This window comes from Aulonocara sp. 'chitande type north' Nkhata Bay, linkage group LG8 (assembly GCF_057382095.1).
Source record: "Aulonocara sp. 'chitande type north' Nkhata Bay isolate Kocher_YH1m ecotype deep benthic linkage group LG8, A_spYH_male_GT1.1, whole genome shotgun sequence".
NCBI lineage: Eukaryota > Metazoa > Chordata > Actinopteri > Cichliformes > Cichlidae > Aulonocara > Aulonocara sp. 'chitande type north' Nkhata Bay.
The window spans coordinates 10869380-10896438 of NC_141351.1; the positions used below are offsets into that span (position 1 = coordinate 10869380).

The 27059-nt window shown below is 38.2% G+C and overlaps 1 protein-coding gene across 1 annotated transcript; it reads right to left on the bottom strand.

Annotated features, from left to right (window-relative positions):
• Nucleotides 1-1112: 1112 nt before the first annotated feature.
• On the bottom strand, nucleotides 1113-25934 carry LOC147323240 (integrin alpha-X-like). Its single transcript, XM_086303497.1, has 27 exons — nucleotides 25869-25934; nucleotides 25402-25516; nucleotides 23651-23778; nucleotides 23380-23525; nucleotides 18297-18447; nucleotides 10817-10967; nucleotides 10480-10553; nucleotides 8865-8985; nucleotides 8592-8731; nucleotides 8318-8464; nucleotides 8015-8227; nucleotides 7777-7910; nucleotides 7047-7189; nucleotides 6782-6936; nucleotides 6524-6646; nucleotides 5891-5964; nucleotides 3528-3669; nucleotides 3341-3439; nucleotides 3148-3227; nucleotides 2976-3062; nucleotides 2827-2896; nucleotides 2629-2727; nucleotides 2426-2506; nucleotides 2200-2310; nucleotides 1925-2038; nucleotides 1728-1838; nucleotides 1113-1562 (listed from the first exon to the last, which is right to left on the bottom strand). Exons 1-27 carry the CDS (start codon nucleotides 25917-25919, stop codon nucleotides 1464-1466), a joined length of 3159 nt encoding a protein of 1052 aa, XP_086159623.1. The 5' UTR covers nucleotides 25920-25934; the 3' UTR covers nucleotides 1113-1463.
• Between the last annotated feature and the right edge of the window lie 1125 nt (nucleotides 25935-27059).

Genomic DNA, 27059 nt, shown 5'->3' on the forward strand with positions numbered 1-27059 from the left:
GTAGTAAGTATACACATGTTTCATATAAATATAGTCCATAACTTTATTTTCTTTAGCCCACATAATTAAACAAAAATTTTCAGCTTCCAAATCTGTCAAATGCTTTTTCTGCATCTAGAGACAATATTGTTCTTTCAGTGTTTTTACTACATGAGTAGTCTATTAAATTAAGTAATCTAGGTGGTGAGTGCTGACCTTCTATGAAAGCGGTTTGATCAGGTTGTTTTAAGAAGGAGGTTATCTTCTCTATCTCTTTAATATCTTAAATCTCTTCTTTAATTAATATGGGATATTGGGCGATAGTTTGAGGGGAAATATAGGGTCTTTGGTTTTAGCATGAGACTGATGTTGGCAGAATTCTTATTTGGTCGTAGTCTGCCATTTTTCTTGATTTCCTTCAATGTTCTGTGGAATATTGGTACCAGAATTCTTTGTAGAATTCTACTGGAAATCCATCTGGACATGGAGCCTTATTATTGAGGTTAGGGTTAGCAATCATGTATTAAATCTCCAGTTTTTACTTGGCAGAATGTTTTTTTATGTGTTGGTATTAAAGATACATGAGCACGATTACTGACAGCTGTAGGGTGTATCTCAGTGTCTTAAATGTCACTCAACAGTGAGCTGCTGACTAGGAAATAATCCAGATGAGAGTAGGAGTGATGGACATGTGAGAGGAAAGTATATTCTTTACGGTTGGGGTGAAGGAAGCGCCATGCATTGCAAGGTCCCAAATCGCTCATGTGAGATTTAATTATATTTGTGGATTCCCAGTTATCCTCAGTTCCTGCTGTATTGAGCATATACATTTCTTCATTTAGTCCAAAGTTGAGGTTGCCACCAGGAACAAGTGCGCAATCTAGGTGTTCAGAGAGTGCACTAAAAAAACATGGAAGGGTTCAACAACATTTGGGCCATGTACACTTACAATACATAGCTTTTTTGTTAAGTATAGATAATTTAATGATTAGGAATCTACCATTTGGATCTATAACTGTGTTGAGTACTGTGAAATATGAATAATGGAGTAATGGATGGAAGACCCTCATTTACATTGAGTGGACAGGGGTGTAATTTTATAACACAAAGCTGAAAATATCTTTATTCCCGAATAAAACAAGCAACATTACACAATTTTAAGCATCTCAGTTGAATTTCACACATTTTCCAAAACATGATCATTTGAATGGTTTTTTTCTGCTCAAGAAAATTGTAGTTGTCATTTGGAACAGGTTTAATCTGAACACGTTTCAAGTCCTGAAAAAGTTTTTGCCTTTAGGTTCATTTTTGGGATCCTGTTTTGATGGTCCTGACAACTAGGTAGAAACATTTTTATTTTGGTCAATTAGTCAAGGAGTGATGTAGTTTAGACACCACAAGCATTTGGACATTTCCGGGCATCATTTTTATTAATAAAATGTAATGAAAGATTTAGAGCATCAAGACTACAAACGTGATCCTTGCTATTCAGCGGATTTTGCAGCTGCATCAGTCCCTGGACCTGGACTGTCTTCTTCATTTTCATTTATCATCCGTTTGTATTTGCTCTTGAAAAATCCCAACTGGGAGTAAAAAAAAACATAAAAATGCATCAGTCATTTGTGGCAATAAAAAGGAATGAAAATAACCAAGCTACATGAGTGAATATAATAATTTATTTTTAACTAGATGTTTTCTATACTAACTTTGTGAGGCTGTGACACTGACTGAAAAAAAATCGAACTTACCTTATGCAGGCCAGCAGTGAGTAAAGCTAGAAAAGCCAGTCCTCCCAGGGATCCTCCAATGATCTCTTTGGTGAAATTTGGCTGAGGATACACCTCTACCTCTGCTTCAATCTGACAGACAAGTTAATAGAAAGTAAATAAATTTAAACTATTATATAACTGAAACGAGAAAACAATAGAAAGCAATTTCCAATCACCTTGCGAACAGGAGGATTACTGTTAGACCCTGATGCAAAGTAGATGTACTGGTTTTTGTTGTACTCCAGAGTGGCTGTGCTGGTTAAGAGGAATTTGGCAGACTGAAGTCCAATCTAAGAAAAAAAAAAGTGAAATAAATTGGGGATAAATTAGGTGTTGCTTGATTTAACAAGGAATGATTTTATCAAAAGATTTAACAAGTTACTGCTACATAATCATCTGTAAAAATAAAAAATATTAATGAATAATTGAACATAAAATTCCTGCCAGTTACCTGCTCTATCCATCCTGAGCTGAGGTTGGCAGAGATTTCGTATGTCCTACTCTCCCGTATCCCCATGGATGTGCTGCACTTGAACAGTCTGCACTTGGCTACAGAGCAGTCCTGTGGGCCATTTGAAGAAGACTAAATGCAACACAAGTTTTGATCCAGTGTAATGTTAATTTTAACAATACACTTTGGTTAAATTTCAACAGGTAAAGTGCAGTAGTATACATACCACAACTTTATTTTTTTGTATCTCAGGAACAAAAGCTTTCACAGGTGGTTCTTCATCAGTTCCTCTCTGACATTCTGCAATCTGAGATATATGTTTTATTTATATACGTTTGGTTTTATTTTAATTTCTCTAAACCCAATCATCCATACACAAGCATAGGTCATTTTTGAGTCTGTAACTATCAATTCTCAAACACATATTACCCTTAGACTGCTCAAATCCACCCAAATGTCTTTTTCACCAAGCTTCACTGGAACCCTGATCACCACAGTGAAATTCAGCGCTCTGATATCGTTTGTAACCTAAAATTGAAAAACAAAAGTATAACCCAGCAGTATAGTTAGGTCTACATCATACAATGAACTTTTGAACTACAGACATATGCAGAAGTTGTATTTCACCTTGACTGATTGATGGACTGGTTTCTGCAAATCGTTCATCCCAAATGTAAAATTGTTGTAGCTGAGGGAGCTAAACAGGTATATTTGAAATATTAAATGCCATGTAAAAAAAATAAACTTTTCCCCATTACAGTTAGAAAAACACATACTTTTCAAATGTCATAAAAATGCTGTATTTCACATAAATTGATTTCTTTTTGTAGAGTTCACTTGTTGTGGCATGCTCCTGATTTCCACTGAAAGAGAGAAAATAAATTATTTGTACTGTATCTATTGGACTATTGTTTTAATGAGGAGTACCTGTAGCAAAATGAAAAGTACCTGCTGGCATTCACAGTGACAAAGATCTTCCTCTCAAGTTGACTGTTGGTGTCAATCCCATAGGAGACAATGAAGCAAGCCTTAATTGAATGAGAGAGATAAGAATGACTCCTATTTGTCTGTAAACTGTGTAAAAGTGAAAATAAAGGAGTGAGAAAAGATATTCTATACAGAGAAAAAGTATAAAGCTCACCTTAGTTTTGCTCTTGAAAATTGGCTTGTCAATAGTGCAGTCTGTCCTTCCTCGAGATAAACCATCTTCACTGTCCAAAGAGTTGCACTCAATTCTTCCCTTTATTAGAAACAAAATTACTGCCGGATGCATTGGAAGAGCAGCAGATCAGTGATGAACTGATACAGACTTGATCCTGGTGTCTTACCTGCTGAATGGTGAACTTTCTGTAGGAGAGTCCAGCTGGATACGTGAGAATAACACGACTGTTGTAGGAGTTTTCTCCTCTATTCTCCACTGTGACTGTGACATCCAAAAGCTCATCAATGCCCACTTTAACCACTGAGGATCTGTCAGAGTATGAGGAAGCACAAGGAAAATGGAAGGAAAAAATAAAGTTACAGCTATACTACACTCAACAAAAATATAAACGCAACACCTTTGTTACTGCTCCCATTCCCCATGGGATGGACGTAGAGACCTAAAATTCATTCCAGATACACAATATAACCATCCCTCCCAAACAGTGGTCACAAATCAGTCCAAATGTGTGGTAGTGGGCACATCTGCTATATTGAGATAATCCATCCCACCTCACAGGTGTGCCACATCAGGATGCTGATCTGACATCATGAGTAGTGCACAGGTGTACCTCAGACTGCCCACAACAAAAGGCCACCCTGGAATGTGCAGTTTTGTCTCACAGCAAAATGCCACAGATGCCACAAGCAATGAGGGAGCGTGCAATTGGCATGCTGACAGCAGGAATGTCAACCAGATCTGTCGCCCGTGCATTGAATGTTCATTTCTCAACCATAAGCCGTCTCCACAGGCGTTTCAGAGAATATGGCAGCACATCCAACCGGCCTCACAACCGCAGACCTCGTGTAACCACACCAGCCCAGGACCTCCACATCCAGCAGGTTCACCTCCAAGATCGTCTGAGACCAGCCACCCAGACAGCTGCTGGAACAATTGGTTTGCACAACCAAACAATTTCTGCACAAACTGTCAGAAACCGTCTCAGGGACGCTCAACTGCATGCCCGTCGTCCTCATCGGGGTCTTGACCTGACTCCAGCTCGTCGCCGTAACAGACTTGTGTGGGCAAATGCTTACATTCGATGGCGTCTGGCACGTTGGAGAGGTGTGCACTTCACGGATGAATCATGGTTCACATTGTTCAGGGCAGATGGCAGCTGAGAATGTCCCAGTTCTTGCATGGCCAGCATACTCACCGGACATGTCACCCATTGAGCATGTTCGGGATGTGCTTGACCGGCGTATACGACAGCGTGTACCAGTTCCCATGAATATCCAACAACCTCGCACAGCCATTGAAGTGGAGCGGACCAACATTCCACAGGCCACAATTGACAATCTGATAGACTCCATGCGACGATGTGTTGCACTGCATGAGGCAAATGGTGGTCACACCAGATACTGACCGGTTCTGGGTCCCCAGACCCCCAATAGCGCAAAAAACTGCACATTCCAGGGTGGCCTTTTGTTGTGGGCAGTCTGAGGTACACCTGTGCACTACTCATGATGTCAGATCAGCATCCTGATGTGGCACACCTGTGAGGTGGGATGGATTATCTCAATATAGCAGATGTGCCCACTACCACACATTTGGACTGATTTGTGACCACTGTTTGGGTGGGATGGTTATATTGTGTATCTGGAATGAATTTTAGGTTTCTACGTCCATCCCATCGGGAATGGGAGCAGTAACAAAGGTGTTGCGTTTATATTTTTGTTGAGTGTATTTTTACTCTAATTTATTCAAAAGTAAAAGCAGAAATTAAAATCACAAATTGGTGCCAAAAGGGACATTAAGAAGAAACTTTATTGACCTGTTTATATGTGAATGATTCTCACCAGATGACTTAAATAATTAGTGATTCTATCAGTTATATTAAATCATCTGTCACTCTTTCTGTCTTCATGGAGCCAAGTGTTTGAGTTTTAGTGGGTTAATGATTTCTTTTTGATTTAAAAAACGTTCAGGCGCTGTCGACTTCTGTTAAATGTTTGATTTTATGTTCCTTATTTCTAATGAGCTTTTATTATTGTGTCCTGTTAGTTCCTTGCTTAGTTTTTATTCTTGATAGTTGATTCCTTTTTTGATCCCTTTGTGTTCCTCCAGGCTTGTCTCAGTGGGGTTTTTTTTGTCTTTGTGTGTCAAGTTTGGACAAACAAGCTTGTTTCTTGAGTTCTACTTCCTTGTTTTGTTCTCTGTTATCATTACTGGAAGACAAATCTGTTCTGTATTTTATCTTAGTTCCCCCTTGTCCTTTGGTCCTTCCAGCCTAACATATTCTACATTTAACAACACAGTTTTGGCACCCAGAATAAATCTTATATTTGTTGATTTGGGAAGTGAGACGTAAATACAACTCGGATCTAAAAAAGCATTTTGTTTTTGTTTGTTTTTATAATTTATTTATTTCTGTTCACTTCCAAGTTTGTCATTTTATTCCTTTAAATTAATTAATAATTTTAGTGCTCATACTCTTAAACTTGACATGCTACCAGACACCAAAGCTTGAGTTTTGCACCTGACCCTCACCTGGTGAAGTTGAAATCCACTTTTAAGTTATCAACACATTTGTTGTCAGTGCCGCAGTTGATCTCAAACCCTAACTGTGGAAGAAAACATAATATAAAACATATTTTTATTACATTATTTACAGACTAAATTTAACATTGAACATTTGAAATCACCACTTTTTGTATTCCACCATCTAGCTGTAGTTTTCTGCAGAACATTTCTGTTCTCAATCCACTTCTGGAAAATCCTCTGCACACACAGGAACCTATGTATCAGGTGTGATCCCACATAGAGATACCCTTCATAAGGCTTGTGTATTTTTAATTCAGTTATTTTCAAAGTTGAAGTTTGTCACTAGGTTTGAAGCAGTTGAGAAATGCACAGTCTCTCCTTGGCCCCGAAGCTAGAGTTACATAGAAAGTAAAGTCATAGTAGAATTTGTAATGCGTTTACTATATAGAGAGCTACAACTACAGTGATGGTAACTCATTTACTTCTAGTCTCCTCAATAGATACTGCTCAAACAGACACCAATAATAACATTATTTCAGACAATTTAAGGGCAAAACACTAAAATTTCGTAACTTCATAAACTTCATAAAGACTAGACTCAGATGCCAAGTTAATAAGGTGTCGTTAAAGGTTCCTCACAGGATGAATAGTTGTTGCTTGAGCCTGTGGGGCGAGACTTGGTCTAAGTTTTTTTGAAGGAAAACCATCAAATGTGAATTTGAGCTCATTGGAAAGTTCATTGACAGCATCTTCTGGACAAGCCTGCAAGAAGAGAGCAGTGTTAGGTTCACATTCAGTGTTTGAGGACACAAAAAAAAATACAATTAATTAAATAACATCTTTTGTTTCATGAAATGGTCATAATATTTTTTTTCTGATGTTGTTATTCGGTTTTACCTCAATAATAAATTTTACAGTTGAACACAGTTTGCTAGTTAAGTTCACAGCAACTGATCCAGATTTCGCTCGTTGTTTCCCACTGATGTACGCTCGGTTGTTCAGAGGTTTGCGAGTGGCATCCAGCGTTAAAGTATAATTAATCCTTGCTTCAGCTGGAATATATCAGAGTTTGATTTCAATGCTACAAATTTACATACAGAGAAACCATCAAACTGCTGGATAATGGCTTTGTAGTTAGAAAAAAGTGAGGAGAATGATGAACCTGTGTTGACTGTAGACACTCTGCTCATGGTAAAGCAGACTGTAGCTGTGTTCTCCAGTGGTTTTGAGCAGGTTGTATTCTGAATACGGATTTCATTTGGGCTGAAAGACACCTCAGCTTTAACCATTACTACAGGTCTTGATCTGTAAATGGACATCGAAGGAAAATATATGTGAGCTACGTTAATCTTCAATAGCAAACTAAAAATTGCTCTCCATTATTGGTGTTCTGACTTGGATTAGTAACAAGACTACCCAGTTGTCTAGTGTTTTGAGTAACACATGATTTGCATTTCTGCATCAAAGTCATTTGTTAGAACAAAGCTGTTGCTATTGTAACAGATGTAAAACTGATGTTCAACAGATGTAAAATAAAATATAATTTCACATTTTTTTGAGACTCAAATCCACACAAGCTGTTTTTCCAGGACCTTAACTGACAGATGTATTGCTTCTTTAATCACGAGAGAAACCATGATTATAATGATGTAACAAGATGATTAGAAAAGAAATTTTTTCTAGTGATTCGACCATTTTAGCATGATAAAATTCATTAATATAATGTGACCTCAAAAAAGTCAATTTATTTATTTTTTTTTACCCTGCATCGGTATTGGATTAAAAAGTCATAAATCAATCATGTGCAATTCTCATAAAATTGACCTTGTAAAGTGAACAATATCAATTGCTATAAATAACAATAACACATGACTGGAGTATCTTGGACTTACCTCAGTAAGACAACTGTGCCCTTTGAACCCACCGCTAAATCAGGAAGTTTATCACCGCTCTGGTCAAAAGACGACTGACTGATTGATAGACCAAAAAACATCAGTCCTGACTGGACCTCAGAGCCAGTAATTCTCTGTGTACATGAAAATATTTTAAGTAATCAAGCTGCAGATTGTTTAGACATATTGCAGGATAAATGCAATTAAAACTCTTTGTGAATTTTTTGACGTTATGTACCTGTGAGTAAGTAGGACTGATTCTTCCTCCTCCTTCACCATTAAATATGTAGATGCTGCCTTCACCATTATTCTCCAAAGGTGCTCCAACTGCCAAATCCATGAATCCATCTGAGTTTAGATCAGGCAGCACAGCAAGAGAAGAGCCGAACCTTCCTTTGACAGCTGCATGTCCTCTTAGTACTAATGGATCATCAAAATTACACTCCACAAACTGAAAGGAGAAGAGTGAATATTTTAAGATCATTAAAAGTTGGTAAATAAACCGAATAATTTAATTACAGTAGGTGATATTGTGATTTACCAAACCAGTTAATCTGCAAACATAAACTCTTCCCTCTCTATCAGGCTCCATGTACATTGGGGCTGATATGAAGATTAGATCAGTGATGTCATCATTACTTATGTCCATGGTACACACCTCTGCCCCGAAATATTCACCAGTCTGATACTGTGTAAGGAACAAATTATTATTGAAAGGATTCAGGTTTAGGAAAAAAAACATCAGCTTTTATTTGAGAAAATAATTTATATATAGTTTACAGTGTTACATTCACATCTGTCTTGTAAATACATACCTGTGATGCCAATGGCTCAATTTTTTGGTTTTCAAAGTTTTCTCTATTAACAGCGACCACAACTCCTCTGTGTTTATATCTTGGAGCACCAACAATTGTCAGTGAGCCGCTTTGAGTTTTAGCAATTGCCATGGAGTAACCTAGAATTTAGGTAGGCCAAAAAGGAAAGACAGATATAAAATCTGATGTTTGTGTGAAAGAATTACAGCAGAGCTGTGAATGTACATGATCACATGTGTATAAGTTAGATTGTTAAAGCTGTAATATTCTTACCAAGATAACTGTCAGACTCCAAAGACACATCCTCATATGTTTTCACCTTCTGGCCGCCAGTTGTGTATTGCACGTAGCCTCCCTTCCACTGGTTTGCACCAACAATAGACATCTGAATTCCCTACAGTGTAGAAAGAAAATACAATTTATATACAATTTAGACAGAAAGTCATAAAAACTACCAGACAGGCACATGTGAATCTTTCTTTCTATGACTAGACTGTCTGGTGATTTTTTCTCAGTCGCTTTGGTGCTTTTCTCACATCACTATTAACATTTGCACAGCAGTTAGTGTATTTCTCAAAACAATTAGTGCAAACTGTAAAACCTAGTTGATAACCTGCAAAAGCAGGTCACTTGCTCAAAATCGATAATCCATTCCTCAAAAGCAAGTATTCGTGTCAATGAAACTGTCAGTGTCACCAAAATGAGAAGTCTTGACACCATCTTGATGAACAAGTTAAAAAATGGCTTTGTCATGTTTTCACAGTGTACAGTATTCTCTCAGTATCTTTTAGTGCAAAAAAGGGTCAGGTCGGTGACACTACCTGAAAATGCTCAAGACAGCACTATACACTTTTTGCACAGCCATGTACAGTAAAATCTGCAGTAAAGTTAGACATTCCAGTAGTTATGGAAGTAAGAGAGTACAAGACACTGAATACATATGTTTCACATTTTTACTGTGTAGGATGTTTGTAATTCTACAACATTGTGCAAAAGAAAAATACTCTACAGTCACGTATTTAGAATAAACATGAGAAATAACCTTTTGGTAGAGCTGTGCACAAATGTGAACAATATAACAGTACATATTGTAACGTAAATCATTCTGGCACATTCAGACGTTCCTTTCTGTCTCATCTACATCACAACGGATATCATCCCTTGCAATGCAGCAAGGAAAGTCTCCTGGAGTGGCGAATCCACCCTCTGCATGACTCTGCTGTGGTGTTATCACATGCTGCATCCATGGCTGCTAGCAGGGCCATTTGTGGATGTGAATGCCGGTCATAAACCTTCAACCTCCAGGCAGCCAAAAACTCCTCTATCAGAATAAGGAATGGGGAGTAGGGAGGGAGATATTCAACAGACATTCTGTCATGTGCTGCAAACCACTGTCTGACCAGATGTGTGTAGTGAAAAGGGACATTATCCCACACAACAACATACTTGTTGAGTTGACCTCCACCCCTCTCATTCTCAGGGACTATGGCATGAGAGAAATTGTTCAATTTCAGGGACAGGAAAAAATTTATGAAAAAAAGGTATAACATTTGCTTGACAGCATTTGAAAACTAATTCACCAATTTTGTATTTAATGACTCAATGAAATAAAGACTATTAGTTTGATTGGGAACCACTATTTAGCTTCCAAAAGTATAGTTCATTTTGACTGACATGACATAAGCAAATGATAATGTTGTCGATGGCAGAGAATTGAATGAAAGCAACTGATACATGTCCAAGAGCATTTGCAATTTGTTCAGAGGAAGGAGAAATTGCTACTATGATGTGCACAAATGACTAAATGTGGAGGTTGCACTAATGGTTTTGAGAATTTTCATTTTGATCTGAGAAAAGCACCAAATCGACTGAGAAAAACTGTAATTACCTCAGGCACATAAACTGCACTGAATCCCTCTTGAGACATTTCCATTTTTAGTGTCTCTCCACTGGTTTGAGATCCTGTGACAGAAAAATAAGCGAAGATAAAAGACAATACAATTTCACGTTACAAAGACAAATTTTCATTATTATTCAAGTTTTTTGCTGTTCATCATAAATGTGTCACAGCACTTTTATAATAAACAGCATGTAGAGCAACAGGAATTTTACCTTGACATGAGACATTAAGTTTGTTTTTTCCTTATTATTAAGTATAAACATTTTAAATTTGTATGTTTACAGAAATTTGTAACAAAGTTAACACAATACATTTATGTTTGTACCTTCAATGGAGAAAATTTTTTCTTGCAAATTTTGTCTTATTATTTCAAGTGCATCGAAGTTCTCCACTTGAAACACGTATTTGTCTGAGGGAGATGATGCAATGGTGCGCAGTTCTTGTTTTGCTTCAGTTTTATTAAATGCATTTCCCACCTAGGGTTGTTGAAAAAAATACATTTAAGTTCTCATACTATGCAAGATGCCTTGCTTTATTAAAACACAGTTTTTAATAAACTTAAGGTTTTATCTCCATTTATAATACATTTTACAGACATGTTTTATGTAGCGTTAAACTCATTACATCCAAATCCAGAATACACATTATTCGTGTTCCAATCAGTAATTTTGCATTGCCATTTATTTGAAAAACTTCATTTCAGCTTTGTGTATTTATTGGGATGTGCTTTGATTTAAAGGACACATACACACATATATATGTGTGTGTATGTAGATAGATAGATAGATAGATAGATAGATAGATAGATGTATATATGTGTGTGTCCTTTAAATCATGTGCATATGTGTGTATATGTGTCCTTACATATATATACACATTATGGAATGCCGTTTAGGAAAATATTATATATATAGAATGATCTTCTGAGTATAAAGTCACTAGTGTTTTCCTTGTTTGTAGCTGCGAAGAAAGGCACTATGAGCCAGTCCGCACAGAATCGTGTGGCTCAGATTTTAAGTAATGAGGAGCTATTAACACCCAGGCAAATGCATGTTTTGGCCAACCTAATATTAGTACCAGTGTACTGCATCGTGCTACTGATGAAGAAATTTGAATAAATTCACTGTGGAAGACCAAATGCAGTGAACCTCTCCGGTCAGATAGCCCCTGGTTATCCAGCTAATGTTATGGAGAACGTGCCTTCCACATCACAAGAGTCCCTCACAGCGTGTCCCATCTACATTCTTAGACCTTGCACTCGAAAGGGCCCAAAGCAGAAGAGGTAAGAACGGAACTAAATACATTGAAATTACTAGTGGAAGGTTAGCAATTGCCCGTAAGTTTCAATTGCTAGACTAAGCTAAGTAAACAAAAATATCACAGTAAAAAACAGTGTGCGATAGACTCACAGCGTGTGATTGTGGAGACTAAACTGTGAAAACATGCGATTTCTATAATATTTCAAGCTGCAAACATTGTGTGAAAGCAAAGCACATCATTCAGTTGTTACAATACATAGTTTTTGGCAGTATATAATTTAATGAAACATTTTTCTAAAACAACAAAAAGTACTCTGTGAATTTAGGAAATTTTTTATGTGATTGTTAAGTTTCTCCACCCACCCATCCCACTATCTTCCATCATCTATCTATCCATTCATCCATCCATCCATTCTCTTCCACTTATCCAATTCAGAATTCCAAGAGCCTATCCTAGCTACCATGGGGCTAGTGGGTATTTATTAATGCAAATTGGACATGTGTACAGCATGGTGTATTTTGTTAAATAAAATGTGCTTCATTGATCAGAGTAGTGGGAGTATATTACATGCAGAAATGTTTACTTTGCCTTTATTCTCTAATAGGTTTCGAGCACAGCTAAGTAGGTCACAATCTCTGGCTCAGTCTTTCACCAAAGTGATTCTCTTGCAGGACCATCTAACTGCACATGTGCCAAGGTGTAACAAAAAAGCTTGGCTTTTTGAAAATGGACATATACAATCTGCACTGGAGTTTAGCTGTGAATGGGACTCAGACAAAGTAATGCAGTCAATAAGGACTGCCTTCCAGCCAGTTGTTGAAGGATGCAGGTAAGCTTTAGATCCTTTTTCATAAAAAGATTGTTTTTGTTACTTAGATTATTATACTATTAAAGGTCAACTTTGGGTATTTCCAAAAAGGATCTGTGGGCACTGATCAGATGACTGGATTGATATCTTTTAGAGTTAACAAAAATTAAACCTTTTGATGTACTGTATTGTATTGTATTGTAGTCTGTTAGCATTAACAAAACTTTCATATACACTATGTTTTCTTCCTCCCCTAGGCTACAGATTTTGCTGACATGCCACACCAAACTAGTTGAGCCATCACTCACTTCCAAACAGACTTTGAATGGAGACCTTGTGAAAAAACTGTTTCATCAGAAGTCAATTTATGTCAGACCTCAAAAGGTTATTTAATGTGAGGACAATGAATCAGTAATTAATCCTGAGCATTTCAGCAAATGAATGTATGTTCATAAAATAAAATCAAAGTAAAGATGGACAATGTTTAACTCCCTTAAACATTGTCACTTGTATTATGTTTAAATACATAATACATAAACATAATATTAATATTTACTATGCCATTTTGTTGTCAGTATATTGAAAAGTATTATCTGTTTATATTTACAGACATATTCTGATGGAGAGAGTAGCCATACAAGCAGGCAGGATTTCACAGAAATGTTGAATTCTGACAAATGCGGTAAATATTCCTATCTAAAAGTAGCTCCAAATAAACTGGAAACCATGTTGCATTTATACGTATATAAAATATATATCTCCAAGAGATGTAATACTAGAAATTACAAATAAATAACATGCTAAATTTGGGTAAAATTAAGGGATAAAAAGATACTAATTACTAACTATACAATACTATAATCATAGCTGTACAATACTAACTGTACAATAAACAAAGACAGAACATGGACAATACAAAGTGGATTGTGCAGTAGGTATAGAATACCAAGTACCAATGCAAGTGCTGAATTTACAAGAAAGATTATACCCAAATGTGATTTCAGTTTCACTTCAGTGTATTAAAAGCGTAGATAAATGCATTATTACCAATCCTGTTTACTGAGTACAAATAATAGACTATTTCTGCATCCACCTAAGCTTAAATTGTTGTGGTCTTCACTAACTTCTTTTTTCGACACTATGGTTTCACTAAATGCTAATTAGCTTCATGTGTGACTTTCAAAGTACAGCTTAATTTTCAAAATATGCATCAGTTTTTCTTTTGCATTAATCTTTTGGTATTTTAACGTATCAGTATACCAATAGTCTTAGTTAGAATCTCATTTTGATTTTGTATTTTTCTATCTTATAGTTGAAAGTGAAGTCTCTTTGAAAGATATTCTTGTTTTCTGCACCGGATGTGACAGCATTTCAGCCCTGGGTTTTTCCCCAAAGCCAAGCCTTGAGTTCATCACTAACTGCAGATTTCCAGTGACCAATATTTGTGAAAATATCCTTCGTATACCAGTTCATGTAGTGTACTACTTTCAAATCAGACATGGATTTTGCAATACGGAATTCACCAGGATTTGGAAGAGCATAATGATGTCAAGGATTGTAGAAATGATGAGGATTTTGTTTTTGTTTTTCTGTTTTGCATATGCATGTTTTATTTTCTTGTTTCTTGTTAATGTTGTTAACCTAGCGTCAGATTGTCAACCTGTCCAGGGTGTACTCTGCCTCTCATCCTGTGGTAGCTGGAATAGGCTAGCAACGCAGATAAAAATAAGCAGAAGAGAATGGATGGATGCAATTGGTTTCAGTTTATACATATGAGGCATATTTTGTTTTTGGATTGAAGTTCATCTGTTTTCCTGCCTATATTGCATGTTTTGTCTCTGTTCTCTGATATGACCCATAGTAACATTCGATTATTTAGTACCCCTGCAGGCAGCAAAAGAATATGCCACAACCTCACTGTTAAATAGAATTCAATTTTGTCAAATGCTTCCTGTGTCTAGCTATTCCACACAATGTATGGAATGTCAGTGGTAATGTCATAATATACGAGGTTTATCAGCCATGTTTTGTATTTCAGATACCTTTGTTTATTTTTGAAATACTATAGCTAGATGTAGTCATTGAACGATCTGCCACCTAGAGCAACTTTTCTTTACATTCTCAAATGAGATAAGTCTGTCAAGATTCCTGGGTCATTGACCCAGCGTTTTCAGTTCATGTTTACTGTTTCTTCCACATGTTCCATTTCCTGTTTCATTACATTCAGCCGTACTCACCTGTGTCCAATTATCATTCAGTCTTTGTATTCAAGTTCCTCAGTTTTACCAGTTCACTGTCCTGTCATTGATGTTGTGATTGTCTTCATTCCCGTCTGTATTCCGTTGTTCAGCCAGCCATTCAGTCTTTCAGTTAGTTAGTGAGTCCTGCCGTTCCTGTTCTGTTCACTCACTCGCTCTAATAAATCATCATCATTCTGCACCGTGAGTCCTGCGTTTGGGTCCCTTCCTGTCGTCCTCTCACCCACACACCACGACTCCTGACAGAATGACACAAACCGTGCCATGACGACACGCTGTGGACTCAGTGGACACTATCCTGTTCGAGCAGCAGGAGGCAGCGCTCTCCCGCTAGGGCGGAGGAGCTCAGGGGGAAACAGCGGCTCTTTGCGGAAGAAGAGCACATCTTCGAGGGGAGTCGTTTGGCTCTGGGCGGACCTCAGAGAGGCCGTGTTCTCCCACCTGCTGCCTCACCTGCACCGGAGTATTTGCCTCGGAGAGTGGGCGTCTCTCGCCGCGCTTCAGCCTCTCCCTCTCTTGCCGCTCCGCTCCTCACTCACCCACCGCCTCATTCATCCGCCTGCTGCCACAGCTAAGTGGAGGCAAGGCTCACGCCGCCATCCTGTTTCCTGTTTGGAGCAGCAGCATCCGGTGGTGAGCGAAACAGACTTTTTTCTTTCACCTCGCCATAATCCAGAGACTGTTCACCGCCCACCTAAACCAAAGACTGTTTACTGCAGGGGTAGGCAACTCCAGGCCTCGAGTGCCGGTGTCCTGCAGGTTTTAGATCGCACCCTGGGTTAACACACCTGAATCAAATGATTAGTTCATTACCAGGCCTCTGGAGAACTTCAAGAAATGCTGAGGAGTCATTTAGCCCTTTAAATCAGCTGTGATGGATCATGGACACATCTAAAACCTCCAGGACACCAGCACTCGAGGCCTGGAGTTGCCTACCCCTGGTTTAATGTGACTACATTCTGGATTATCCAATTAATTCTAACCATCCTGCCTCCGAACAGACTGCTCCACCATCTCAGGCTACTGCTAAAGACATTATCACTGTTAAACCTGATAATTTCTCCCACTCAATCACCATTTCCTCACCCATTACTCAACCTTTTTCTCCTAGCAGGGCAGCTCAGAGCCTGCTTTCCCCTCCACCTGTTTCACCTTCTCAGGGGGGGCGGCAGCTAATGCTCAGCCTGTCCCTGCAGCACCTCAGATGGCTAGGGCCCAGCTAGCACCCACTCGTGTGCCAGCTCCCAGGACGAGGGCAGCTGTGACCCAGTCTACCTCCACACACATTCATGTTTCTCGGGTGGGGGTGACTGGTGTCCAGCCACCCCCCGTGCCTGTCCCAGTGCTCAGGCTGAGGGCAGCCAGAACCCAGCCTGACCTCCCTAGAGGCTTGAAAGAGCTAGCCTGTCCACCTGCTAGTCCACCTCTTCATCCACCTCCTGATCCAGCTTTCCATGCTCTAGCACTGTCTCTGATCAGGCTAGCTGAGCTCTTCCCAGCTCAAGCACCTGATGCGCTAGCCCAGGCTGCAGCTTTGTCCCCTTCACTAACTCAGTCTTTAGCTCAGCCATTAGCCTCGCCAGTCCAGTTAGTTCAGTTGCCTGCTGTTCAGCTGCCAGCTCAGTCAGTCCAGTCACCTGCAGCTCAGTCCAGTCTCCACCTCTCCTGTCCAGTCAGTTCAGTATCCACCTCTCCAGCCCAGTCAGTTCAGTCTCCTCCTGTCCCCCAGTCGCCGGTCCTCCAGCCAGTCCAGTCTGTCGTCCAGTCTCCTGTAGTCCAGTCAGTTCAGTCTGTCGTCCAGTCTCCTGTAGTCCAGCCAGTCCTGTCTGTCATCCAGTCTCCTGTAGTGCAGTCAACGGATCCTCCGTCACTGCCGGCTTCCACACCGTCGCCTGCAGCTGCTGCTCCGTCACACCGGCTTCCACGCTGTCACCTGCAGCTGCTGCTTCATCACCTTCTCCTCGTCCACGTCGGATTTGGCGTCGGCGGACACCGTTCAGGCCGCTGACTGGACCTCGTCGCCGGCGTGGTCGGCCTCCGGACCTGCTCAATCGCCTCAGCCACTGGCCACGCAGCCACCCACCAGAAGTGTTTCTGTTTGGACTCCGATTCAGTGTCCCATTTGAATATTTATGCTTTACACAGAAATTCATATTAATTTTCACTTGATTTCTAGCTTAACTCACAGGTTTAAATAATAGTTTTTGTTAGGTTTTGGGAAAGTTTTGAAAAGTGTTACAGTAACACTAATGAAAACATATTTAAAGGGGGACTAACAGTATCTCCAACACTGCCAGCAAGTTGTCTATAAATATGACACACATTAAATATATATAATAATATATAGCTGAAATATGAACATTATATCATCATCGCACTATATGACATTACATTCTTATCAAATAATGATACTACTACTACTAATAATAATAATAACTGTTAAACATAACCTGGTTTACATTCTTTAGGGAATGTTTAAGGATTTTGTTTACTTGATTAGACAGGCTTATTGTATTTTGTTTGTTTTATTCTTTTCTTTTCTTTCTTTCTTTGTTTTTTTTTTTTTTTTTTTTTTGTTAAGGTCAGTGTTGCTCTATTACTACAGAATACTCTTTTCTTCCTCTGGGTTCTGGAAATACATAGTGTTCTGTGTTCCTACCTTTTATGTGTCATTTTTTTCCAAATATCAGCCTGTAAGAGTTTAAATAAAACATTTCTGTGTTTTAAAGTTGAAAATGTATAACAGATATTTTATTTAATAAAATTCACAATTCGTGTTTATTAACAGATAAATTAGTACATCATACCATGATATGTAACATAAAGTGTAACATTTTTTACTGCGACAAGTATGGTTTGTCATGAAAGAAAAGTGTACTTTAAAAACTTTATTTTACTACTTTTATGATTTAAATGGCACAAGTGAATAAGAAGATAAAACCAGTCTTATCAACCTTTACCTAAATAATACCCTTGGAACTTTTTCAGTATTGTGATATTTCACAATTTTTAGTGTCTGGCAAAAAAAATAAAAATTTCTATTGAACACAACTTAATTTACTAATAACTGAAGCATGTGGCATGCATATTCAAAAGTTCATTCTACATATATATTTAAGTTTCATTCTATATATATTCAAGTTTCGTTCTATACATTCAGAAGATCATTCTATATACATTCAAGCTTCATTCTATATATTAAGACTTTGATTGATATATATGTATAATATTTTTCTAAACGGCATTCCATAATATATACATATATATATATATATATATATATATATATATATATATATATATATATATATATATATATATAAAAAGAGAGAGAGAGAGAGCTAGCTTCTGGAGGTGTAATAAGTGGGTGGCTCAGTGCTTTTTTCCATATAGTGCCACATCAGTCTTAGCCTGACAGCTGACCAAAGCATATTTTCAGTATGGCACATTCTGTAAGTTTAAATAATTGAAGTACTTACCCCAATTGCAAATCGAACAATGTTTTTACTCTCTGCTAGCTGTACTGCACCATCCAGAGAAGTCCGGTCATTCGATTGTCCATCCGTAATTACTATCAAGACCTTTTTTGCATTAGGTCTCATACCTTCTTGTGGTATGAAAACAGTGTTTCTGTGAAATTAAAAAAATAAAATAAAAATTATATGTATATATATATATATGTATATATATATATATATATATATATATATACTGTATATATATATATATATATATATATATATACAGTAGCGGTTTTTGATACGGGCGACACGGGCGGTTGCACGGTCATCGGCAAAAAAAAAAAAAAAAATTGCTCATACGTCATGCCAGCGCATATCGGGAATGGCATAGGCACCGATCGGTTTTCTATCGCCCATTTGCTGGGAGTAAGGGCGCCCTCCGTTTGCGAGGTGCGACTTCTGCTTGAGGCACAGGGAGGAGAGGGCGGGGCGGCGTGGGATTCTCTGACCGAGACGACGAGGCTCCAGTTACAGCAGTGCAAGTAAACAAACAATAAGAAGAGTAAGAAAATAAATATACACTTTAGGACCAGGGGTAAAGGGATCAATAACAATTTAAAATGTGTAATTTACAGTTCGATGATTTAAAGTCTCACACACAACTCGTCGAAAGGGGAGGGTCCGGCTGCTTCCAAATACAGCACATTTCATTCATAATGATGTAAATCCAAGCCCATTATGTATTCATGATTTGAATCCTGGGTTGTGCGAAATCCCAGAAATAAACCCTAGACAAAGCGAATCTGTGAACTAAGGTGTAGGTTGTAGGGGATGGGTGTTCATACTGGAGTGCAAAATTAAAACCAATGGAAGATGGACAAGAAAAGTTCAAAGCAATCAGGTCCTCACTTTAGAAAAAAGAGAAAAGAAGAGGAGGAGAAACGAGCAAAAGATACAGATAAGCAGTTGTGTCATTGGATAATAGCAGGTCATCCTGAAACAATCAGAATCAGAATACTTTATTAATCCCTAAGGAAATTATGTGAGTTAAAGTTGCTCCAAGAAGAAATGGTAAAAATACCAACAGTAACAGACTACACTCCAAACAATACATTATGTTACAGATTTTAATACTAATTAGTCCTAATTAGTTGTTGATTTGTCCTGTTCTCATTGTATGACGAATTATGATGGCTGTGGTAGCCGTTTTATGTTAATGTACAATCCTATGTTTTATGTGTGTGTGTGTGGGGGGGCAGAGGTAGTGTTCGCCCAGGGCTCCAAACAGGCTAGGACCACAACTGTATATATATATATATATATATATATATATATATATATATATATTAGGGGTGCAATAATACTTGTATTGGTATTGAACCATTCGATACAGTGCTTTCGGTTCGGTACGCATATGTATTGAACAATACAAAATTTGTAATTTATTTACCAACTTTTCTTCTGACAACGCTGGCTATGTTGAGCGCTCAGTGGATCTGCGTTCGACCACTCCGCCTAGGCTGCACTGTCGAGTGCAGATCCACTGAGCGCAGCGCAAGCTAGCAGCAAGACAGAAGCTAAGCTCGTTGCAACATGGCAACTGCCTCAATGCTACCCGAAATTGAACCTCCCCCACCCTCATTCAGATCTGGCTTTTGGAACTATCTTGGTTTTCATGTGAAGCATGACCCTGATGGTAAGCGCGTCATGGACAAAGTAAAACAGTATGTCGGATGTGCCACGCAATGCTCAATTACATTGGTGGGAACTAGTGCGTTAGTGCAGTTAGCTTGTTAACCAGTGTTGGTCAAGTTACTTGAAAAAAGTAATCAGTAACTAATTACTGATTACTTCCACAATAAAGTAATCCTGTTACTTTACTGATTACTTATTTTCAAAAGTAATTAACTCATTCACTGCCATTGACGTCTATAGACGTCAATGGCAGTGACTGAGTCAATGGGTTTAACTCATTCACTGCCAATGGCTGGCAGTGAATGAGTTAATTACTTAGTTACTTAGTTACTTTTTAAAAACACGATTTACAACCTGAAGAGGAGATAAAGCGATAGATCTTTCAGCCCAATTCTACTTTTTCTACATAATCCATCATACAAAATGTAATCAAATGGAAAAGTCTCTTTTTTTAACTTGTTTTATCAGTTTTAATCTTTTAACTTTATGCATCAAGCAAAAATTTAATTATATGCAACATTCTCTGAGTTGAATAAATTAGTTTAACATTTAAACCTATTTTCTGCACATTCCAGCACATAAAATAAAATATTTTTTGTGTTTACACTCACTCTTTCAAATAGATGCAAGTAAAACACAGCAGGAAATAAATAAAGTCAAAGACTCAGCAGTCCTGTTGCTCTATTTTCACCTGTAAAGCAGGACTAGGGTAGGCGGATGTTTACCCTGGTGCAGGTGTGCCGCGGTCAGTTGAAGAATCCGCGAGTTTCTCTGTGAATTTCCCATTACGTCGTTGCGCACTCGGTGCTTGCTTGGAAGTTTAGGGGTTTTTTTCACTGTAAAAAGAAGTTTTCTTCCCACGCAGGATGGATGCTAATGTTTTTGTCACTTTTTATGGAATCAAACTCAAAGTAAGGTCAGTACTTCCACGCTTTAAACGCTGCACGCTCATACTCTCTCCCACAATCGATATGTGATCCATTGTTGATCTGCACACAGCTGTTGTCACTAACGGCGCACTCGCTTACGTCACTGTCGTGAGACATTCTCGCAAAAAATCACGGTTTTAGTAACGCAGTAACGCAGCGTTCCTACGGGAAAGTAACTGTAATCTAATTACCGTTTTTGCAATAGTAATCCCTTACTTTACTCGTTACTTGAAAAAAGTAATCAGATTACAATAACGCGTTACTGCCCATCTCTGTTGTTAACGTGTTGACGCCGTCCAGCCCCACGCACCGGGTGATCTGCAGTAACTCGTTAACGGAGATTTGCCGCGTTATGGTGTTAATGTCATTTTAACGAGATTATGCTGACAGCACTAGTGGGAACACAATGAATATGACTGCACATTTACGCAGACATCATCCTAGTGCAAAGACAAGTGGAAGCAGACAAAAACAACAAGCACGCATGCTACAAACTGTATCCGAGTCATTTAGACCAGCGGTCCCCAACCTTTTTTGCGCCACAGACCGGTTTATGCCCGACATTATTTTCACAGACCGGCCTTTAAGGTGTCGCGGATAAATACAACAAAATAAAACTAGTACCGGTGCTGAAAAAAAGAAGATCTATTCATAACACACGTGAAAAGACCAAGGAAAACCGAGTTAACGATAAAAACGATAACAAAATAACGCTGAAAACCGATAAAAACCCTGAAACCATATATTTCACACCTGAGCCTCAACTCTCGCGGCCCGGTACCAAACGACTCACAGACCGGTACCGGTCCGAGGCCCGGGGGTTAGGGACCGCTGATTTAGACAGCCGTTAGCACATGATTCTCCTTATGGGGACCTGATACGTTTAATATGCTGCTGAGAATATAGCCCAGAAGAAACGTATAGTATAGCTTTTATTTTGGAAAGAGCCATTTCTCTGTATTAAACTCTCTTTTCCAAAGATGAGTGATTTCTCGATCAGATAGATTTTTTTTTTTTGTTAATTATTTTATTGTTTCAGCAACATTAAATTTAAACTGTATTTTTGAGTTAAAATATATATTTATAATTTTAATAAATGACAAATTAAAAAGGCATGAACATTTTTTTGTATTGAAAAAATATCGAACCGTGACACCAAAGTATCGAACCGAACCGTGAATTTTGTTTATCGTTGCACCCCTAATATATATATATATACACATAATTTTATTTATAATGTCAATAAATCTTTTTTACAGTGGACGTATGGTCATGGGGTAGACTGCATGTGTGGGTACAAGAAAACAATTGTTAGAATATAATGTGTTAAACTTGCTTAGATGAGAGGGTCCAGCAGTACATCAGAGAATAGGGAAGGATTTGTCTGTGTGTTTTAGTTTGGTTTAGCCATAGGCCTGAGAGTGTGTAACTGTGTAGAGGGAGAGGAATTTATGGACACTGGGGGTCAACCTGTCATAAAAGGAGACAGGAAGCTACAGTTGGGGGATGCTGATGCTTGTCCCTGAATGTAATAAAAGCTCATAATTGTCATAACTTAGAAGTAGGTTTCCAGGAGACTCTCCACATGCTTAGCTGTAAGAGTAAGACAACAAGAGGCCAATGGCCCAGTGGATGCAGAGTGGGGGTCTCAGTGCTTGTAATATGTTTTGTATGTCTGGTAGTGGAATTTGGTGTACCTTGGGTGAGGGGAGATGACTTTATGACCGGCAGGAAGTCACATATACAGAGACACACGCTCACTCACGTGCACATACATACACACACTGGTACGCGCACACACAGGCCCTCACGTGCTCGCGCATACATACACAAACACAGAGTTTACAACACACCATGTGGGTTTTACAATGGGGTCGGTTCTATAAAACTGGTGGAAACAAACAAAGAAGTGGAGATTTGCAGAGGGACACCGGACCTGTACGTCTCCCCTTCTAGAAGGTGCATGCGTAACTGAAGATGAATAAAGGTTTTGTGAAATGACTACTGAGTCCTGTGTCGTCTCTGGAGGCCCGAGGAATAAAAAAGGAACCGGGGTGAAACTGCTTTATGTAACACGTTTGATTGTTATTTTTGGATCCATCCTTCTTTTTTTATATTTTCATTTAGCATTACACAGATTTTTCTATTCTGCCAATCCAGATAATCCAAATATTAGATTTTCAAATTGAAATTCAATTTAGCCTTTGTTACGAACATCTCTATGGAAGTCCAGAAAAGTCACGGATAATGGACATATTTTTTTGTACAATTCATTATTCAGTTAGGAAATACTTATCGGCTCTGTTGATAATATTTGAAAACAAAGGTCTGTGTACATTATCTCTTTTGAAAGACTGGCATCAGAGTCCACACTTTATTTAATTTGGTAAGAGTCCCAGAAAATAAGAGTCACCTGGACAGGAACTCTGGACAGTAAATTTAGCATAGTGCTTCAGTGATGTGATTTCTTTCCTTACACAACATGTCTGATGGCCTTAGCTGTGAAGGTAGCTCCCCTGTATTGCTGGATTTCATTGATGTCAGTCTCCACTGATCCAGACGAAGAAAATGTTTTAAAGTAAAAGTGAACCCATGGTGAAGTAGAGAACTGGGAAACAGAAAACTAAAAAAAAGGGGAAAACAATAAATATATCAATCTGTCATGCTTCATGGATCTAAATAGAAATAATAATGCAACTGTTTTATGTCTGTGCTACTATTAACTGAAGAGGGACTACAGCATCTTACCTGTGCATCATTTAAGACAAATGATTGGATTAGATCTTTCACAAACTTCTTCATTGTTTGAAAATCAGGAGATGATACGCTGCCTGAACCATCCAACAGAAAGGCAATGTCTACTTGTGGTGGGCACTCTATCAAAGACATGGAGTCAAAATCGAATCAATTTTTATGGGCTAATTTTAACATTTTTCCTCACATCATGCGAGCAAAAGGATTCTGAGGCTTTCAGTAAGACAGTATTCAGTAATGAATGCCACACACATAAGGAAGCTCCTTACCATGCATGGAGGGTTTCACTCCCAGTCCAGCACCCTGAGCCTGAACGCTAAGTGGAAGGAATGAGGCCGAGGACTAATGCATGTCTGAACCATTTTCCAGGATGAGACAATGAATATCCATGAGTACATCAGGAAGATGATCATAACTGACCGCATGCTTAGTAAATGCCTCAGGCAGCAGAAAACCAAGAAAGAAGACCAAGGGGAGGAGGCATCATGGAAGGACAAGCCCCTGCATGGTATGTACCATTGGCAGATAGAGGAAGTGGCTGGAATGTTTAAGATCCATAGAGGCTGAGTTCTACCACACCAGGCAAGACACCATGTGCAGGCTGTGTAATGATGTTGCTGAGACAGCAGGGTGCAAGATGCTAGCAGGCAGGGCATACATGGAATGCCAAGTGGCTGGCATAGTATATAGTAATATATCTGTGCTGAGTACGGCCTGGAAGTCCTGAAGTCAAAATGGGACATGCCCCCAAGGGTTGTCGCGAATTACCGTGCTAAGATCCTGTGCGACTTCCAGATACATACAGATGAACTGGTGATAACCAACCTGCTAATCAACTGGACATAGTAGTGCTGGACAAGGAGAGGAAATGTATAGACAGTTATCCTTAATCCTTAAGTTATCCTTAACACTTTTGAATTTATATTACTATACTTTGATTTTCAGTGTTGTGTACTGTAATTAAATCATATTTTTCTGTAATGTCTTGATGCATTCTCAATCATCCAGGTAAGTAAATCTCCAAAAGTTGATTCTGTTCATCTGGACGTAGTGTTTTCAGTGGGAGAAATGTTCTGTCACTCATCCAAGTGACTTCTTCAGTCTCAGCTGACTGCATTTTCCCCAATCTTATAAACAGTACATTTGCATAATGAGTGAAACCAGCCCACTGAAGACAAATGATTGGATTAGGTCTTTCAGCCCATTGTTCCTTCAGTGGGCTGGTTTCCATTAGCTCACTTATTAAACAGACTATCTGAAATAAAGCAAAGGCGGAGAGGGGGCAACTAATTATTTATAACAACCTTATTTTGATGTGAAAATTATTTCTAAGAAATGTGTAGACTTAATGTACGAGATTTTTTTCTGGTGGCAATTTGGGATGCACATGCACCCAAATCTGTGGCTACAGGTTTAGCCTCATGTGCCATTTTTAGTCCACCAAATCATGCAAGTCATTCATACAGAATGGCATCAATCTCATCCACCATTGGTGTGATCTCATCTTCCACAAAAATCATTTTCCATTTACTCCATTGCCTTTTCTCATTAATTCTTAAATGGTTGAATATATAAGGGGAAGTCTTAATAGAGTTTCAATTTATCTGAGATTTAGAGAATATGCAAGCACAAAGGTAAATATTATAACACTACATTAGGTGTAAAATGGAAAAGCTTTGTTATTAATGGCAAACCAGGACTCTGATAATTATGGATACATTTTTACAAGTTCCATTTACTGTTACCTCGAAGAGAGGAAGGTATGGGAGATCCAAATGTAGTAACACCGTCTATCTGAAAGCACACACCATTGTACATTGTGATACTTCTGCAGTCCTTTTGAATGGTTGGACCACACACCTGAGGAGACAAAGTTAAGTTGTGATTAATATGGTAGGCCGATTATTTCCAAGTCCTTTAAACATTGGTTCATTCCATGTAAGATCAACCAAATCTGAAAAGAACAAAACAAATTTAAAAAACAAAACAAAAAAACACTGGGAATCATGATTTTTTAAAATAACAGTAGCATATTTAAAGAAAGTAATGTTATTGGTGACAGGTGGGAGCAACACTGTTTTTCATGGAATGACCTGCATGCATTTATAAATTATAACAAACTATTATAACATCTAAGACACAGAAAACAGAGGCTTTTGATTATCACCAATTTTAACAAAGCACTGGTAATGTTTGCCGTTCAGTAACTCACCACAGTGTTTGCAGTTGTAGCATCACTTTTCATAGTCAAACCAAGGGACATGTTGACTGCAAATCTTGGTGCTGTATTCAAACCAAAATACAAAAACACAGAACAACTGTGAAATTGATGACTAAAATTAAAACACTTAAGCATGGGCAATATCTCCTCTAGGCTGGAAACTAGCATAAATCAGACATTTTGACATCTATTATTATGGTGCATATGATACAACAGGAAGGAATTCTAAATAGAATTAAGTTTCACTATTACTTTATTTTAGTGTGGAGTGTTTTGCTGACTCGAGAGCAGAATTCAGGAGACTAAAGTCAAAAAAGAGAAGGTTAGCATTTAATGCTGAAAAGTATGGAAATTAATAAAAATCTAATAAAAAAGAGAGAACCTATGTATTGCCAATACCCAAAGAACATTAGGAATACATATCCGTGAAGAAACGGAAAAGTAGAGCTAAGGGATACACAGCTATGTGTCCAACACAACAAAGGACAAAGAATGACTTAACATTATATACACAAGAGGTAATGAGGGAAACTGAAACAGGTGGGGAACTACACACATATGAATACAATCAACATAACAAGCAGGGGGAAGACCTAGACATGACACAGTGAGCATAGAGAACATCAGGGGATCACTGAAAGGCAAAGGACAACATGGAGGAAAAATCTCAAGGAAACTCAAGGGAAAAAACAAACATAAACAATACCGATATTGTAATTTTTAGTGCCAAATACTGTGCATGCCAAAAAGCAAAATGAACCAAGAGCTCTCGAAAAGCTCAAAACACTTCCTCCCAGACCTAGTGATCATGACACTGTGGTTTATTTCTTTGAAGGCAAAATACTTACTGTCAGAGTTTCAGGAAATCCTGTAAAGAAATGTATAGATGAATGGTTACCTACCTTCAAATTTTATATTTTGGCAGCTTGGGTGAGAAGTGGTGCAAATATATATTTTCCCTCTTCCATTTTGTGAATACTGTTCAAATGGGGCACTGACGAGCAAACTAAGGAAATAAATGATGCCATGATGAGAATGATATGTCCAAAGAGCAAACTGTAGTTACAGTAAATAAACTACATATGTTCTCTGTTAATAAGTATTTTATCCCTGTTTTATTAATGCTGTCAGGAATAAGTGGTGATAATTTTGTTAAACAAATAATAAATAAATGAATGAATA